General features: G+C 42.2%; 1 protein-coding gene across 1 annotated transcript; it reads left to right on the top strand.

The window, feature by feature from the left end:
• Positions 1–1,834: 1,834 nt before the first annotated feature.
• LOC143984312 (olfactory receptor class A-like protein 1) lies at positions 1,835–6,950 on the top strand. The gene is made up of 2 exons (XM_077484557.1): positions 1,835–2,147; positions 5,514–6,950. Exon 2 carries the CDS (start codon positions 5,539–5,541, stop codon positions 6,502–6,504), a length of 966 nt encoding a protein of 321 aa, XP_077340683.1. The 5' UTR covers positions 1,835–2,147; positions 5,514–5,538; the 3' UTR covers positions 6,505–6,950.
• Positions 6,951–17,872: the final 10,922 nt, after the last annotated feature.

The following is a 17,872-nucleotide window of genomic DNA, read 5'->3' as shown; positions in this document are numbered from 1 at the left end:
TTTTATATATATAAAATAACGCACATTTGTGGAATGCCGACAAACTACGGTACTTCAAAATCTCTACAGGTGACATTTTAAAAATGTCTACAGGTTACCAGATAAGGTCTAATGCTGGAATTATTGCTCTTGCTCTTGCTCTAACCATCGTGGCGCTAACTCACATTCTTCTAAATTCCAGCTTCCCTATGCACCAATATAGCATTCTTTTTTTTTTTTTGCAAAAATATCAAAGCTTTCCAATTAATCAACAGACACTTACTTCACTTGTCCTCATCCATGTTTCCAAATGTATCCTTTGCTTCTGCCTTACTTCCTGGTCAGACTTAAGGTCTTGAAGTTGACCAGCTGACCTCATTAACACACATCCTGCATCGTCTACCCTCCACCCTACCCACCCACTTCCAGGTGCATGTTTTTAAATGAAATGCAATCAATCAGTGATCACCCTTCTCACTAAATACACAATACACAATCAGATTGCATAGTGTATTACTATCTTTATCTTAAGTACATAAAATGGAGTTAACAGAAACACTCAGCTGCAAAGCCCCATTCACGACTCTGTATAGTGGAAACTCTCATTCCCACATGTGTTTTTTGGGCGTTTTTTTTAGCAGGGGGGGGGGGGAGATTTGGAGCATTTTCCCTATCACACATAGTGCAGCCCATCCACCTGAATGGGCTGCCCTACACACAGCAATTGCCCCGAAGAAGCTTCAGATTTTTTTTTAGAGTAGTGCAGTGCATTTCTGAAATGCAAGGAAACACACAAATTGAGTGGAGCCTCATTGTTCTTGTTCCTTTTATTCCTATTACAAGGAATGTAAAACAACCCTTGTAATAGGAATAGGACTAGTGCATGACAGGTCCTCTTTACAACGAGATCTGGGGTCAATAAATCTCCACATCTCGCTTTTAGGCTGGGAAGCCTGAAAAAAAAGATCAAATGCAGAGGCCGGGTGCGTCTGGCCTCCGAAAGATCATAGAGACATCCGGGGGACCATCTGACCCCATGGATTCTCTGTGGTAAACTTTGACATGGACTGATTCCTTCTCCCTCTCTTTGATTGTACAGGTGAGCCAGGAGAAGCATCGGAGGGCAGTGGGAGGGGGGAGACATTCCCTTGCCTGTAAGAATGAATAAGGGGCTGAACAGCCGCTATGATTGTTCTCACGGTGCAGGGAGTTGCCAGCTCTAAAAGAAGCTATCTGAATGATGCCTGTAGCTGCAGGCATTATTCAGATATACCCACTCAAAGTCGACAACTTTATATGACGTTGTTGGGCGAGAAGTGGTTAAAAACATTCAAAACACCAAGTTTGACTGTTTAGAATACTGTGTAATTTATTTTATTTGGTGTCTTTAAGTCTTCTATAGACCTTAAATGATGTCACTTCCAGGTTACTAGATCAGAGACCTGATCAACGCGAATTCCAGCTTTGTTCGGGTCTCCAACCAGATGGCGGATGTTGCTCGGGCCTCCGGAAGGCAGAGGGAGGCAGGATGTCTCCTCCTGCTGCTTGTGATAACAGCCGAGTGGCTTCTTAGCCGCATCATTTGTTATCATAAGAAAGCCAACTGCTGGCTCCAAAATCAGTACCAGTGTGATGCGTGCAGCTGCATGCATTACCCCGGTGCAACTCCTTCAACCTGAGGTATATTTGCGTATGGTCGGCGGGGTTAAGTACACACATGCTAGTTTTATTTAACCCCTAACACTTATATAAACAAAAAGAAAAATGTGAGGCATTGCAGCGTACAGTTCTTAAATGTGGTGTCTGCATTCATTTTCTATTTTCAGACTACATTTTCTTTTTCAGGGTACAAGTTTTTCAGCAAGTAGCGAAAATATCTGTTGATCTTGCCAGAAATGCAGTGTCTTTATCAATTCTTGAGAGTTGAAAATATACTAAACACGATGTTATATTTCTTGTATAAACTGATAATCCATCAACTACCATGCAATGGAGATGAATAAAATTTGAAATGTTTGAAGTCCAGCCTGTGTGATACCAATAGCTGAATCCATAGATAGAGTGAAGAAGTGAATGTAGCCACAAAAAGATAAAATTGCCGGGTGAAAATAAAGAGGAACAGTCTGAAATAAAAAGAAAATCAACACAGCCACCACATCTAAGAATTGGTAAGTTGCATTATATTACATATTTGTTTGGGGGTTTAAATACACCTTAATAGCTTTCCCAGTAGATCACCTCCATTTCCCCTATTACAAGATGAAAAGCTGTGGCAACCTTTGGCGATTGTAATAAGCAGACAGCTGAACAGACCTGATCAGTAATCACTTTGGATTGCAACAAATCTTTTTTCTGCATGATGAATGCTTTCATTGTAACAATGTTACAGCATGGCAGTGGAAGGATGAAAACAAACCCACAGACAGAATAGTGGCTACTGGTTTGTATAAGTTTAAGGATGCAGATCTCTTAGATCTATCTTGGTGGATTCACATATACATGATCACTTTAGCTCGCTTCAACCTTAGTAAAAAACATCTGCCTTGCTGAACAGTATTTTTTATTTTTTTTTGCATTGATATATTTCAGTACTGGCAATGCCCAGCTCCATGAAAATGGGCAAACGATTCTCATGCTTTTTCTCCCATTGACTTCTTTGGGGTTTGCATTATTCTTGATGATTTTAGAATGTGTTCTGTGAACAATCTGCCGTTATAACCTAAGCATATTTGCTCATCACTATTGAAGGCTGTAACATTCTTTTAATGCAATAACTGATTGCAGCTATAAGAAAAAAATGTTTGCCATTTAGCAAGCATGCAGAAGCTTGAGCATGGGATTTTTTTTATTTATTATGTCAACAGTCTCTTATTTTTACTTAATGTGGAGTTCCACCCAAAAGTGTAACTTCCACTTTAAGGACTCCTAACCCCCTGACATGCCACATTTGGCATGTAATTTGTTATTTTTTTGGAGGGGGGGAGTGGGTGCCTAGTTTTGACAGATACCCAGCTCCCACTTTCACTCTTCCACCTCCTCTCCCTCCCTCCCTCCTTGCAATCTTCTGGGACATGTCACAAATCCCAGAAGATTTCTTGATCATTCAGGACATGTAGCGCGACTCTCACTTTGCTGTGAAGCCGCATGCTGTCACTGCTGGGTGCCCACACTAGTGATGCCAGGGAGAGGAAGGGGAGAGAATGAAGGCTTTGGACGGCCGCATCGCTGGACCTTGGGACAGGTGAATATGTGTTTATTAACCACTTCAATACAGGGCACTTTCACCCCCTTCCTTCCCAGCCCAATTTTCAGCTTTCAGCGCTCTAGCGCTTTCAGTGACAATTGCGCGGTCATGCTACACTGTACCCAAATGAAATTGTTATCATTTTGTTCGCACAAATAGAGCTTTATTTTGGTGGTATTTATTCACGACTCCGTTTTTATTTTTTTGCGATATAAGCGCAAAAAAAGCGGAAATTTGGGAAAAAAACAATATTTTCTTTTTTCTATTTGAAAAGAAATCCAATAAAATCAAATTTTGTCATAAATTTAAGCCAAAATGTATTCTGCTACATGTTTTTGGTAAAAAAAATTCCGTTAAGTGTATAATAATTGGTTTGTGTGATCACGGACATATGTACGCAAATGATCATGTACATATGTGTGCAGGTGATCACGTACATATGTGTGCAGATAATCATTGGGACATGTGATTTTAGTGGGACATATGTGGGGGACATGTTTTTATTATTAGGGACATGTGTTTTTATTATTTGGGGACATGTATGTTTTGGGACATGTGTGTTTTGGGGACATATGTGGGGACTGTGTTTGTACTGTGTGGTGTGTTGTGTGTTGACACTACACTGATGATCAGTGAGTAAAAAGCTGTGAAAAGCAGCCCATACTCACTGATCATCAGCCGGCTGCAGCGATCCGCTCTCCTCTGCGATGACTTCCGTGTGAGGAGAGGAGAGCCGATTGCCTAGCAACCGGCTGTTTGTTTACATCACATGACGGCCGTGATTGGACACGGCCGTCATGTGATCAGGAGGGCCAATCACAGAGCCCTCCTGCCGATCTGAGATGTGCCGTGTCCGGGTGACACGAGCACATCGGGATCGCGCCGCTGCGTGGGCGCGCGCGCGCGCGATCCCGCTACTCCTGAAGGACGTTCCTGAACGTCCTATCAGGAGCAGGCGGCTCCCACCTGGCCGTATATATACATTGGCCGGGTGGGAAGTGGTTAAAAGTGTAGCTGCTGACTTTTAATAAACAGAAAAATTTGTGGAACTTTGAATTTAACCCTTTTAAGATGACCTTACCATTTTTCAATCATTTTCTCCAGGGCTGGTAAATTAATTTCAGCGATTGTACTAGAAAATAACTATTACCTAGAAATTTTAAATATACACATTTGTTTTTCAACGTTGCAACACTAAAACATAAATTAAAACCTACACATATTTTGGTTTCCTGTTCTCTGGATTAATAGAAGAAAATTGAGAAAATGTTTGAAGTAGTAGCTTGCCTAAAGTCTAATGTATTTCATATAAGACTACAACTGATTTTTTTTTTTTACTTTTCTCTATTTTCTTGCGTATTACAAAATATATATCTATATTTAAAAAAATTACCAAATGAAGACCCTATCTGGTAAATGATGTGATAATAATTTTGGTATGCAAAGTGTGTAAAAAGTTAATGTTGAGTAAACCACTACATATCAAAATTTCATAATTTGGTCTTGTCCAAAAGGATTTTTATTAATGTTGGACTCAAAGGAGTATTACTTGGAGATGGATTTACTTTATATGTGTTTTACTTAAAGTCCATTTAAAATGACATGCCTAAGACCAGAGCACTAGTTATAATTGTATTGCATAATGAATTGCATTTTTTCTCTATTCCAGGGAGTGGAAACAAAACAGTTCTAATTAGAGGGTCAACATGAAATAACACTATGTTACAAAGGTTACTCAAAAAAAATAATGATAATAATAATAATGTGTATCATATACGTCAGTGAAAGAGTTAATTTTTATGTTAGTTCCTTTTGTCATTCCTTGTTCATTATTTTATGTAAGAAAACATTTTCTTATCTAAAGTGGTTCTAAAGACTTACTGGTTTTACCTCATCGCATTCTCTGCATTAAGGTAAAAAAATCTGTCATCAAGAACCCCCCACCCTTAAATACTTACCTGAGCCAGTGCTGTGCCTGAGAGCAGAGGATCTCTCTGCTCTTTTCTCTACTTACAGGACAAAGAGGCAGCAGCATAGCCATTGGCTCCAACTTCTGTCAATAAAATATTGTTAAGAGGGAACTGGGGCTGGGGCTGAACCACGCTGTATGTGTCTATGGACATAGGCAGCATGGCTTGGGATCAAGCCTGGCTAAAGGAAGTGGCCAGAAGAGAAGGATTTGGGGCTTCCCTGTGCAAAACAATTGTACAGAGTAGGTAAGAATAACATGTTTATTATAAAAATAGAGAAGGTTTAGAATCACTTTAAACATCATAATTTGCTTTTTCAGGTCCTACATAAACTCTTTGGGTCTGATGGCTCCTTACCTCCTTACCAAGGCTTTAGGTTTTTTCCTTCTTATGATAATTGGAATGCCAGGGAACATCTTTATTATTCTTCAATTCACCTACATCAAGAGCGTTGAGAAGAAACGTGTTCCAACCAACATAATATTTTCAGTACTGGCTTTGGCAAATGTACTCATCATATTTTCTCGCATCATTCCACAGTCATTGGATGCTATAGGGGTAGAGCACTTGCTTAATGACATAGAGTGCAAATTTGTCATATACTCATACCGAGTAAGCAGGGCCATGTCTATTTGTGCCACCAGTTTGCTTAGCTGCCACCAGTGTATTCTTATTGCTCCAACAACTAAAGTTTGGCTTTATCTAAAGCGAAAAGTGACGCAAAACATTATGGGCATTATCATAATTTTGTGGATAATCAACCTCTCTATGTACTCTTATTGTTTTTTGAGTACTAATGCCAAGAAAAACATAACAACTTCGCCATATACTCTTCATTTGGTATACTGTGATGCTGACTTCCTAACTTCCACAGCATATATTGTCAATGGAACATTTTACTTTATTCGTGATTTTATATTTGTAGGTTTAATGATATTAGCAAGCAGTTACATGGTGTTCATCCTTCTCCGTCATGGGAAAAATATAAAAGTAATTAGAAGCTCTAACAAAGAGCAAAAGTGGTCAGCTGAGTTCAAGGCCTCAAGAGCTGTAATTTTATTAATTGTTCTATATGTTTTATTGTTCGGTTTGGATAACTCCATGTGGATCTATACACTGACTTTATCTAATGTAACTACTGACATGAATGAAATTCGAATATTTCTAGCATCTTCATATGCAGCTCTTAGTCCCATTGTCATCATATTAACCAACCCTAAGCTTCATCGTTCTTGGATGTTGTCTCGCAAGAACAAGCTTTTCCAAAAACATGTAGGAAATAATGGAACTGTGTATTCTGTAAGTGAGTAAAGCCGAAAAATTATAGAATAGTATTTGTTATATACAGTAGAATTAGGAATAGGATCTATAAATAAATATGGGTATTGCTGGTCACACTTTGCTTCTCCTTCTCAAAAACTAGTATTGTACCCTTATAAGATGTGCTCGAGGCCCATGCATAGAGTTCATGTATAGGTTGCTCATGCTTTGGAACTTTTTAATGAACTAACCTACAATTATAGCATGTATTCAGCATCACCTCATTTTTAATGTTTAGCAAGCTGAAGCCACAACATGTGTTTCTAATCTCATCAAATTCCGGCCTCAATGTTTCATGCATTCATCAATATTCCCTAAAGCGATTAATTTTACTTGTAAAAAAATCTATATTTATAAGAGTTTTTTTGTGACATATTGCTGTGACATATTCTGTAGCACTATGCAATTCTATGATCTTAAAAAAAAATAAAAATCAACGTAGCTAATTCATAAGAGATGTGCTCCAATAAAAAAAATATATTTAAATAAATCTGCACTCTGAATTTTTCTTCACTTATTCCACATTCTTAAATATATTTGTTATGTTTTCAATAGCACTGTAAAATAAAAGTTGCAAACCTATTCTAGAATCAAACTCCAAATTTTAACTATGATAAAACATACTTCATCCCTGAATAGATAGCATACATACAATATATGCTGTTTCCAGTAAAAAGTAGCTGTCTGCCTTAATGTGATAAATGTGTCGACAGATGGAGTTACACTTTAAAAGGACCGACATTACTATCCACATTCCTGTAAGTGTGATTTTAAAGTGGAACATCACTCTCTCAGTCAACATTGGCTTGTTTTAATCCTTATGCTGCTGGCATTAGTAAATTGATAGGAAGATATATCATATTTACTTGTTTTGAACATTTTTATTACATTCTGTCATTTCCTGGTTTCCAAGCCTAAGCAAATTATGTCATACATCCCAGAAGTCTTCAGGAAGGGAGGAGGGCTTTTCTCAGCTAAGCACATCCTTCTGCCTGCATGCCTAAGCTAAGCACAGATGGATTATAGGAAGTAAATGCTACATAAATCACCTGCCCTTACTCAAGATGGCCACGGCCAGAAATATTATAGGGGTGTAAAATAAAGCATGGAGACATGGATAGATGGAGGAGTTTGCTTTGAATAATAAAAAGGAATTAATTTGTGTTTTTGGTTTGTGGTGCTCAGATGAAGTGTCGTTCCACTTTAAGGAACAAACTGCATCTTTGCACATTGATAATTAACTAGTTGCAAATCCAAAATGTGTAAATGGGAAGTTGATGGGAAGATTCAATTAATTTTGCTTCCTTTTTCCTAAGGTCCTTAGAGACCATTCAGTAGTCATTGCTTTGCTTTCCTTTAATAACAGTAAAACATTTTCAAGATACATATTTAACCATTTAACAAATTGCTTCTCACACCTGTTCATCCCCAATGGACCAGAGCAATTTTTTTAATTTTGCTATAGACCTGTTAGTTAATGAAAAAGTTATCACTGAACAAAGACAACAAGGTAATCCACAGCGAGTATAGCAAATAATTCCCTCTCCCTTTAAACAATCACATTTGGTTGCTTTGCAGCCTAAAATAAGGACTGACACTGTTTTTTTTTTTTTATCCAGCTGTATTTATTCAGTACAAATTTTATTGTAAAATCCACGTGAAAAATATAACACCAACATGTCAGAAAAAAAATGTAAAATATAAAAAACAGAATCACTGAGTTGGAAAAAGGATCAACACCTTTTGTGTCTAGCATAACAGATGGCTGCATAGAGGAGAGCTTTTCTCCATGTCCAGCTTGACAGTGGCTCCACCATGACTCCAGGGCTAGTATCACCTTGCCCCAGGGCCAGCACTGAATCCCTGACCAGTCTGCAGAATGTCCAAGTGCCACAAAGCTGACATATTTCTTCCCAGCGGTGGGAGCCAGTAGCAACCAAGATGGCATTAGCTGCCCTGTCAACAGCTTCATGATTCTCCTAACTCTTGTGGGCAGGCCCATCACAACAGGAAAGGCAAAACAAGACACGGCAAGCTGGCCTCGGGCCCCAGTCATGCTGCCGGCCGCTGTTTCTACGTCGGTTGGGTTGTGGTGACACTGTTGCGGTTTTGTACACAGAGCCCCCCCTCTCCATTCCTGATCCCCGTGTCACTGTCATCCCCTCCAGCTCCTCACACTCTGGGAGGGTCCAAGTGTCACTTTACGGCCCATCGCCTCAGAACCGGACGTTTTTCAGCAGTGACTGGGAGAAGAAGGTAAACAGAGGTGAGAGGTATCTATTGTAGAGTGTGGGTTGTCCGCTCCCTGCTTTGTGTACCCGGGGTATGTTCTGTCATCACAGCCGGGGGTCAGGGCATGACAGCTGTGTACAACACAGGATATTTTTTTACACAGGTGACCTGCTGTGGAACTACAAGTGTCAGCTGTGTGTGTGGGGGGGATGGTGGGACTGTCTGTATTGTAGACTGTGCCTCTATAGTTTGTCTTGTACAGGGGGGCTCCATGTAGCAGTATTGTTCTGTATTCAGTGTCCCTGACATCTACCATTATTACTGTGTGTTGGGGCCAGGCCTGTCACGACAGGACAGGTAAAACAAAAAATTGCTTGGGGCCCCGAGCTGGACTGCGGCCTCCATGTCCATTTTGCTTGGGGCTCCTAAATTCCTTCAAACGGCCCTGCTTGTGGGTGGCTCCAGCTGAAATTGGCAAGGACCAATTTCTCTGTCACCTCACCTCACCTTTCTGCCTGAAGTTGTCTGAATCCTTCTCTTTTGGGGTCTCCCTCCGTTTTATCCTGCACCTATGGCCTGACCTAACTCAACAGATCCTTATAATTCTCTACAATCAACAATCCTTCTAATTCTCTTGGTGTCTACCCAAATGCTTCCTCATTCCCATACAAGTCAACTGCTACGTCCACTCACCCTGACCTTTAGTAATTTCTTTAAAATCCTTTCTATCAATTCAAGGCCTTATAAAAGAGCATCCCTGCAAAGAGAGGTCAAAACTCTACACTCTTGGTCCAAGAAACTTACATTGTTGCATCCACAGCTCCACATATTAAACTCAAACATTTCCCCCATATTTTTCTGGCTTCCACTGAAAAAAAATGGGGATTAATAGCAATTAGAGACACCTTAAATTTCAAGCTCCAACAATAAGTGACAAATCATCTGGGCTTATTTCTCATCTTACTTTGTGAAATGCAGAACGTTCAGTATACTCCTGTCGATATATGCACCCAACACTAAAAAACTTTTTTTCTTAAAGTTTTGCTTACACAGATTTCTGCTCATAGACGAGGGAAATTGATTATCGGTGGAACAAATAACACAGTGAGAGACCCTAACTTGGACTCATCAGGCAAATGTACTCTTCGTCATTCCTTAACCACTTCAGCCCCAGAAAGATTTGCCCCCTTCCTGACCAGGCCATTTTTTGCGATACGGCACTGCGTCAATTTAATTGACAATGACACGGTTGTGCGACGTTGTACAGAAACAAAATGTTTGTCCTTTTTCCCCACAAATAGATCTTTTAGTGTAATTTGATCACCTATGCGGTTTTTATTTTATAAACAAAAAAAGACCGACAATTAAAAAACAAAAACACCTTTTGTACTTTTTGTTATAATAAATATCCAAAAAATAACTAATTTCTTTATCAGTTTAGGCCAATGTGTAGTCTTCTACATAGTTTTGAAAAAAGCAGGTGGGGGGGCTTATCGAAATCTAAAATCACCCTTTAATAAGGGGGCCCCCAGATCCCATCTCCTCCCTATGTGAATGGGTATCGATTACATTGTAACCATACCCATTCACCAAAAAAAGTGTCAAAAAGTAGATATCACAACAAACACTTTTGACAATTCCTTTATAAAAAAAATGTGTCCCGCAATGTTCATCCATCTTCAATCACGCTGCCCGATGGACCTGGAAAATTGAAATATTTAAAAAGCTCTGCCTCTATGGGAGGCCTCCCAGTGACTGCTGTTTCTTGTTCTTTGACAGTTGTTATATAGGCAAGGGCAGGCCACCTGGTGATGTAACTGAGTGACCCCCGTCCCCCCCATCCCCATCTATATGTATTCCTCAACATATTTTTGGTAAAAAATCGCAATAAGCGTATATCGATTGGTTTGCACAAAAGTTGCCAAGATTTATGCCATTTTTAATTTTTCTTTTTTTTATTAGTAATGGTGGCGATCTGCAATTTCTATCAGGACTGCGACATTGCGGCAGATAGATCTGACACTTTTGACACTTCTTTGGGACCTTTGACATTTATACAGTGATCAGAGCTAAAAATAGACACCGATTACTATATAAATGTCACTGGGTTCCCTAGGTGTGGTCTAACTCTGTGGGGGATTGGACTGACTAGGTGAGGAGACCAATCAGTGTTCCTATATACTAGGAACAGGCGATCTGTCTCTACTCCCCTGACAGGATGTGGATCTGTGTGTTTACACAGGCAGATCCATGTTCCTGCTCTGTTACAAGCAATCTGAGTGAGTGAGTGAGTGAGTGAGTGAGTGCCTGGCAGATATTGCGCCTGCTAGATATAGATCTACCCCACAACCACAACCCACTACACTGAGGCTTTTTTATTCATTCATTGAAGTGACTAATCTTCCTTCACTGTCACCTACACAATTATAGTCCATCTCTCAGCCCTTCACAGCCTCTGAAATCCAATATTCCATTAACACCTTGTCAAATAACAAATCCCCAGACTGTGATAGATTTATGAATTACTTTTACAAACAATTCAGTGACCTAGTCTCACCCCACTTAGTATTCATCTAGCCATATCCTCTATCTCTCTTCCTAAAGATATGCTTTAGTCTATTATTACTATGATGCCCAAACCTTGGAAAAGCCCCTCATACCCTAACCATTAGAGGTCTATATTATTATTTAAAACAGACATTACAATTTTTGCAAAAGTGTTAGCTCACAAATTATTGGTGGTTCTCCCATCTCCAATCCACCCTGAACAGTCTGATCAATTTTAGCTGAAGTATAGAGCTCTGAAAAAATGCCTTTGCTGCTTCTTTCACTGGAGTCCATTGGGGTTTCCAGAGGCTGTCCTACATAAATTTGGTATCACGAGATGGCTACAGTCTGCAATAATGTCCCTATATTCTCCTCCCTCAGCAAGAGTGCTCCTTGTGGGAACCCTTTCTAAAGAATTCAACATCAAAAATGGAATCAGGCAAGGCTGCCCCCTCTCACCTATCATAATCCCTTTCATAATGGAACACTCTAAATCACGCTCTGACCCATCTACCTCAGGTATAGAACTACATGGTTTAGAACACAAATGTTGTTTGTTTGCTGGTGACAATATTCTCATGGTTACCAACCCCTATCACTCCTTATGAGAGATACAAGCTACCTTTCTGTTTTAATCAAGGTCTCCTATTACAAACTCAATTAAACCAATCACTGATCTTGAACTAAAAAACCCACCTCCTTGAAACATTCCCTTTTACTTGGGCAGCTACTTCTATTCCATATCTCGGTATCCAAATTTAAGCTTCAACCCCCTAATTGTTTGAACTGAACTACCGTATAGAGAATTTCTTCTCTCTGTAACTTTGGAATTTAAAATGCTATGCTCTTTTGGCCTTTCAAAGTTAGGCAGGATCTCCTTTTTTTAAATGTTAATACTCCCCAAATGACTTTAATGTTTTGCACAGTAGCAGTCCCACTTCTCTCTAGCTTCCATGCAATGTCAGTATTTCCATTATGTGTGTGACACTGATTGCCCTAGATGTGAAAACCACATTATGACTCAACCCAAAACCCTTGGAGGAATTGGTCTCCCTCACATATTTTCACACTATAAAGTGTACCTTTTAGATCAGCTCTACTATTGGTGGAACCCCACATGAGAGAAAATTTTGGTCTCTAATGAAATCCTCTCTTCTTCACTCTCATGCCCCAAAACTAACGCTTCTGACCGTAACATCCAGACTATCTTCACCCCCATCACAATACCTCCCACTTCGATCAGAAATCTCTTCTCATCCAACTACATCTCTCCTCACTCACACTATGCACCTACCAATAGACCCGTTACCTCAGTTTATCCCTGATCTGAACATATTTAATTGAAAATCTCATGGTATTGTCTATCTATACAACTTATACTAGAAGCGGTTTGCACTCTAAATAATAAACAGTTGTGCACACAACTAAAATTTTTAAATGTGTTAAATAAACATAAATGTAAAAATATATAACATAACCCAAATGCAATTGTTATACAGTCCATAATAATAGTTAAAGTGCTCCGTGCCATCCCCAATGGTATCCTGGACAATTTGATCTCATAGTATATATAATGCTGCTCCTGCACTTCTCAGAGACTCTGTATAAAACTCCCTCACCAGGGACAAAGGTAGAGGGAGCCATTGTAGTGTAGTATTATCAAAAATGTATTAAAAATTGTTATACTTGCACTTACATAAATAAAATGTGGTCAGGCATATCACAGCATATAAGTGGAAACTGAAACTGACACTGCGTTCAACCTGCATTCTAAGCACCAGAAATGTGTCATTGACCCCCCACCATTGGGGGGTGAGAAATCCAACAGATGTATATGGAGATATCTACCAGAAGTGATATTTAACCACTTCATTCCCAAAAGATTTTACCCCCTTCCTGACCAGAGCTTTTTTTGTGATTCGGCATTGTGTCGCTTTAACTGACAATTGCGTGGTCGTAAGAATGCTGTACTCAAACAAAATTAACGTAATTTTTTCCCCCACAAATAGAGCTTTCTTTTGGTGGTATTTTATCACAATTTTGAAAAAAAACTATTTTTTTACTTTTTTCTATAATAAAAAAACCCCAAAAATATATATAAAAAATTATATTTTCCTCAGTTTAGGCCTATATGTATTCTTCTACATATTTTTGGTAAAAAAAAAAAATCGCAATAAGAGTATATTTATTGGTTTGCGCAAAAAGTTATAGCGTCTACAAAATAGGGGCTAGTTTTATGGCATTTTTATTATTTTTTTTTTTTATTAGTAATGGCGGCGATCTTCCATTTTTATAGTGACTGTAACATTATGGCAGACACATCGGACACTTTTGACACTATCCTAGTGAGTGATTCTAACTGTGGGAGGGGCTACCTAGCACATGACAGTGATCACTGCTCCTGATCACAGGGAGCAGTGGATCTCTGTCATGACAAAAGGCAGAATGGGGAAATGCTTTGTTTTTTGTTGTTGTTGTTGTTGTTTGTATCCTTATAGTTCTTTTTTTTTTTCAAATCATTTTTATTGAAAAATTGTTTTCCAACTTACAATCCAAATTGTACACTTTGCAAAGTATTTTTGACAAGTAAAGTAGTGTTACAATGGACATGAACATATTTTTACAACTTCCAGTATCTGTAGAATATTTCTAAATATCAGTACAGAGAAGCTCTTGCGCCAATGATGTTGTGCATGAGCATAAACTATGAGTCAAATAATTAACCTAACTTTACAACACCTTGTTAGTAACCAAGGAAGCCGTAGCTCCAGCTCATTGTTTACAGATAATATTGAAGCCATATAATCTACTAGGACTTTACACTATAAAACTTTAACTTAATCAATCTAATCCGGATCCAAGGTTCCCATTGAGATCTTTCCTTCTATGTTGGCCATAGTCTGTTCGTATTTGAAAGTTTCATCTACTCTTTTAATAACTTTGCTGACATTTGGTGAATTGGTTGATTTCCACTTGCTGGCAATTGTCAGTCTTGCTGCCATAAAAATCTGTATAACCATTAATTTAAGAGAGGGTGGGTATTGGTCTACATGGATACTTAATATGGCCATTTCTGGGTTTCCTGACTTAATGATACCTGTAGTTTTGGATATTAATTTGAATACAGCTCTCCAAAAGCTCCGCAAAATGGGGCACTCCCATAACATGTGCAATAGTGTACCCACTTTGCCACACCCGTGCCAACATTCCTTGGAGCTTCCTTTAGAAAATTTTGCCATGATATAGGGAGTGTAATACCACCCAAGGAGCAGTTTTTGAGCCGATTCCCAGTGGGTTATGGATCTAATGTAGCAGTGGTTAAATTTTATTGCTTTCTTCCACTGATCCTCTGAAAAGGATGCAGAGAGATCTATTTACCATTTTTGGAGTGGTGGAAATTTAGTAAAAAGATTCTTTTGTCGCAATAAGTCATAAAAAAGAGAGATCCCTTTTATTGATTTTGTCGTGTCATTCCAAAAGGCCCAAGCCTGATGGGGAATTTTGATGGACCTAATAGGGTGTGATGTTAGAAAGCTTGCGATTCTCAGGTACATATAGTGATCAGTAGTGGGAAGTGAGTATTTTTGGGCTAGTATCTTAAAGGGGATGATTTTTCCCAGAGTCAAGAGGTCTGTGACTAGGGATGAGCTTTGTGTTCGAGTCGAACATAAGTTCGACTCGAACATCGGCTGTTCGCCCGTTCGGCGAATACCGAACGTTATGGGCCGTTCGTGGCAAATTCGTGTGGCGCTCACGGCCCACAATGCACTGCGCTATCGTAGTGCATTGCAGGCTCATGATTGGCCAAGCATGCACTGTGACCACGCATGCTTGGCCATTCACAGTGCCGGTAGCGAGGAGAGCCATGACTGGCCACAGGCAGGACGCCTGTGGCCAATCAAAGCTCAGGCTGTGTAGTACACGCCCCACATTATATATGGCCACCAGCGCGGCGGCCTTGTGTAGTGTGTTGGCGTCTGTAGGAGTTAGTGGGTGTTCTGTGTACCTTCAACACAGTATCAGCCGATTTTGCGTTCTTGCTCTTCTGTAGTGGTTGTTGTCTGCGTGCCCTGACCGCAGTATACACCATTATATCCACCTATATAGCTAGCTATCTTGCTCTTTTTTAATAGAGCTTGCAGTCAGTTGTAGGAGATTGTGCGTGCTGTCTGCGTGCCCTGAACGCAGTACACACCTGGAGAGGCTTTCCAAGAGAGCAGACGTGCGTGGAGGAGCTCTGTGGAGAACCACGGCTGTCCTGGACATCTGGCCTCATGGCATCGGCCAGCCCAGGCCCGGGGCCTCTTTCCCGGCCTGGGTCTCAGACAACCCCCCCTGGGGTGAGAGACCTCTCCAGGGAGGAGAAGTTGTTCCTGGTCACACAGTCTGAGCTAATGGACTGGACCTGGGCCCAGCCGGGAGAGGGCCCAAGCAAGCTCCAGAAGAGGAGAGAAAGGGTAAAAACCCTAATACAGAAGGCCGCGGCAGCTTATGTACAGCGATCGGAGCGACTGGCCGACCTACGAAATCGCAGGGACCGCTCAGCCAGCAGCAAACGTGGCGAATATAGGGAGACCATAGATGGCCTGAAGCATGAATGCAGGGACCTCTGGCGGCTGCTGGGCGGTCTCTGCGAACGTGGAAAGGGTGAGAGAAGGTTTTTGACAGAGGTAAAGAAAGAACTTCTAAAGGCCAGCCAGGAAGGAACCCAGGCGGTGAGACGAGGAAATACCCCCCTGAAGTCCCCCCTGAAACTCTCACCTGATGCAACAGTGCCACAGACCCCAGTGGAAGCAGCGTTTTCCGGTGACAACCAATCCATGGCCTGTCAGGAAAGTATGACCCCCGGAGCTGTCAGTGCGGAGGGTCCCCGGATTCCTGTGTTAACACCTGCTATGCCTATGGCCGCAGTCCAGGAGAATCCGGGTAGGGTACCCGATGAAGCATGTAAAAGCTCCGGTGGAGATGCAAGTCACAGTCAGCGGAACAGGAAACTGTTGGTGGTCCTCACCAGAGAGCCGTCGGAGGGGCCAGTGAAGGCCAATAGTCAGAGGTCCCCAGCGGAGAGTGCAGTCCGACCCCCCTCCGGGGCCCCCCCGGTGACCCAGACGACTCCTGCCAGACCCATAGCGGTGCGGGGAAAACCGGCCATAATGGCGGCCCCCACCGCGGCCGCATGGAGAGAGGGGGAGGTGCTGATGGGAACGGACACATGTGCAGTTTTGGATAGACATTGTGGACAAGCATCCTCTGCTGACACTGGGAGGAGTGGTGGGATGGGGGCGGGTGCATCACTTCCTGTTCCGGGTGACGAGACAGGAAGTGACCTCATCGACTTCCGGGAACCGGAAGTGATGTCAGTGGTGACCCCGGAATTCCCAGGAGGGCCTAAAACAGAAGTGGGGACACCGGGAATTCAGCTAGGGGGGCCGTTGGTGTCGCTCGTTGGGGGAGAGGAGGCGTTGGTATCGGAGACCTCCCTGGAAAAAACAGCTTTAGCGTCCTCTGGGGATTTTCTTCCAGCAGGACAAGTATGCTGGGGTGAGTCCCCGATGGGGGATTTGAGGAGCGAGTGCTCGGCCCTGGATTTCATAAGGGGTTTGGAGGGGTCACAGGAGCGGGGTCCTGAAGAAATGGAGGTGGCTCCCCCCCAGGATCATATGTGTGTAGGGGGTACTGCTCCTTCCCCCGTGGTAAGGAGTGAGATGCCGGTTGGTGGGGATGCGGTGGGTAGAGGTACTGAGCCAGGGAGTCCGGTCCGTCAGGGGTCTGGCCCTTCCCCCACAGACCCAGTTTTCATCTTGGGCACACAGGAGGAGGCAAACCTCTTAGGTGCCCTGAAGGCTGGGCGCTCGTTTGCACAGGTGGCAGGTTCCTCTGTCCCCCTGGGTCCCCTGTACGGCCAGTTTGGCGCCCAGAATTTCCGGGCTCCCCCTGGGGATCAGCCCCAGGGTGCGCAGGCCTGGACGAGGGGTACGGGGGGCCCTGAGAGGCGCAGACGGAATGTGGTGCAACTTTAGGTGGGAAGGGACGTCTGCATGTCCCAGCAGGGGTCAGGTCATCGACTATCTGCTGGGGCTGCGCTTTAAAGTTTCTGACTTATTTGCAGTCATACACCCCACAAACTCGAAGGAGTTTGATGTGAGTTTCGTCTCCTTGGTCTCCATGGAGCTTTTCCTGACACTGTACGAGCTCGTCAGGAAGTCAGATCCGTGGAAAAGTTTCCGGGTGATACCTCTTTCGAGGCAGGAGGAGATAAAGAATGTGACTGTACTGGTCAGGAACGAGTCCCTCCCACCTGAGGACATCGCGACCTGGCTGACGCGGTACGGGCAGCTCCAGACAGGGCTGAGGAAAAGTTTGGATGAGCGCGGGGTCTGGACAGGTGCGTGGTTGGTCAGGATCCGGCTCAAGCGCCACAATAATACCGTGGCGCATGTACCTGGCAGCGCCTTTATAGGTAGAGACCGGATCCTGGTCTTCTACCCTGGACAGCCCCGTCGCTGTTTCAAATGCGGCAGTCCCGCGCACCTCAGTGCGGACTGCACAATGCCCCGCTGTGTGAGGTGCAATGGTTTCG

Source organism: Lithobates pipiens, unplaced genomic scaffold (genome assembly GCF_037356315.1).
Source record: "Lithobates pipiens isolate NorthernLeopardFrog02 unplaced genomic scaffold, aLitPip1_a1.2 Scaffold_16, whole genome shotgun sequence".
Taxonomy (NCBI): Eukaryota; Metazoa; Chordata; class Amphibia; order Anura; family Ranidae; genus Lithobates; species Lithobates pipiens.
This window is presented reverse-complemented; position numbering and strand designations above follow the sequence as displayed.

Coding starts and splice junctions, on each gene's coding strand:
- LOC143984312 (XM_077484557.1), top strand. CDS start 5,539: ATGGCTCCTTACCTCCTTACCAAGGCTTTAGGTTTTTTCCTTCTTATG.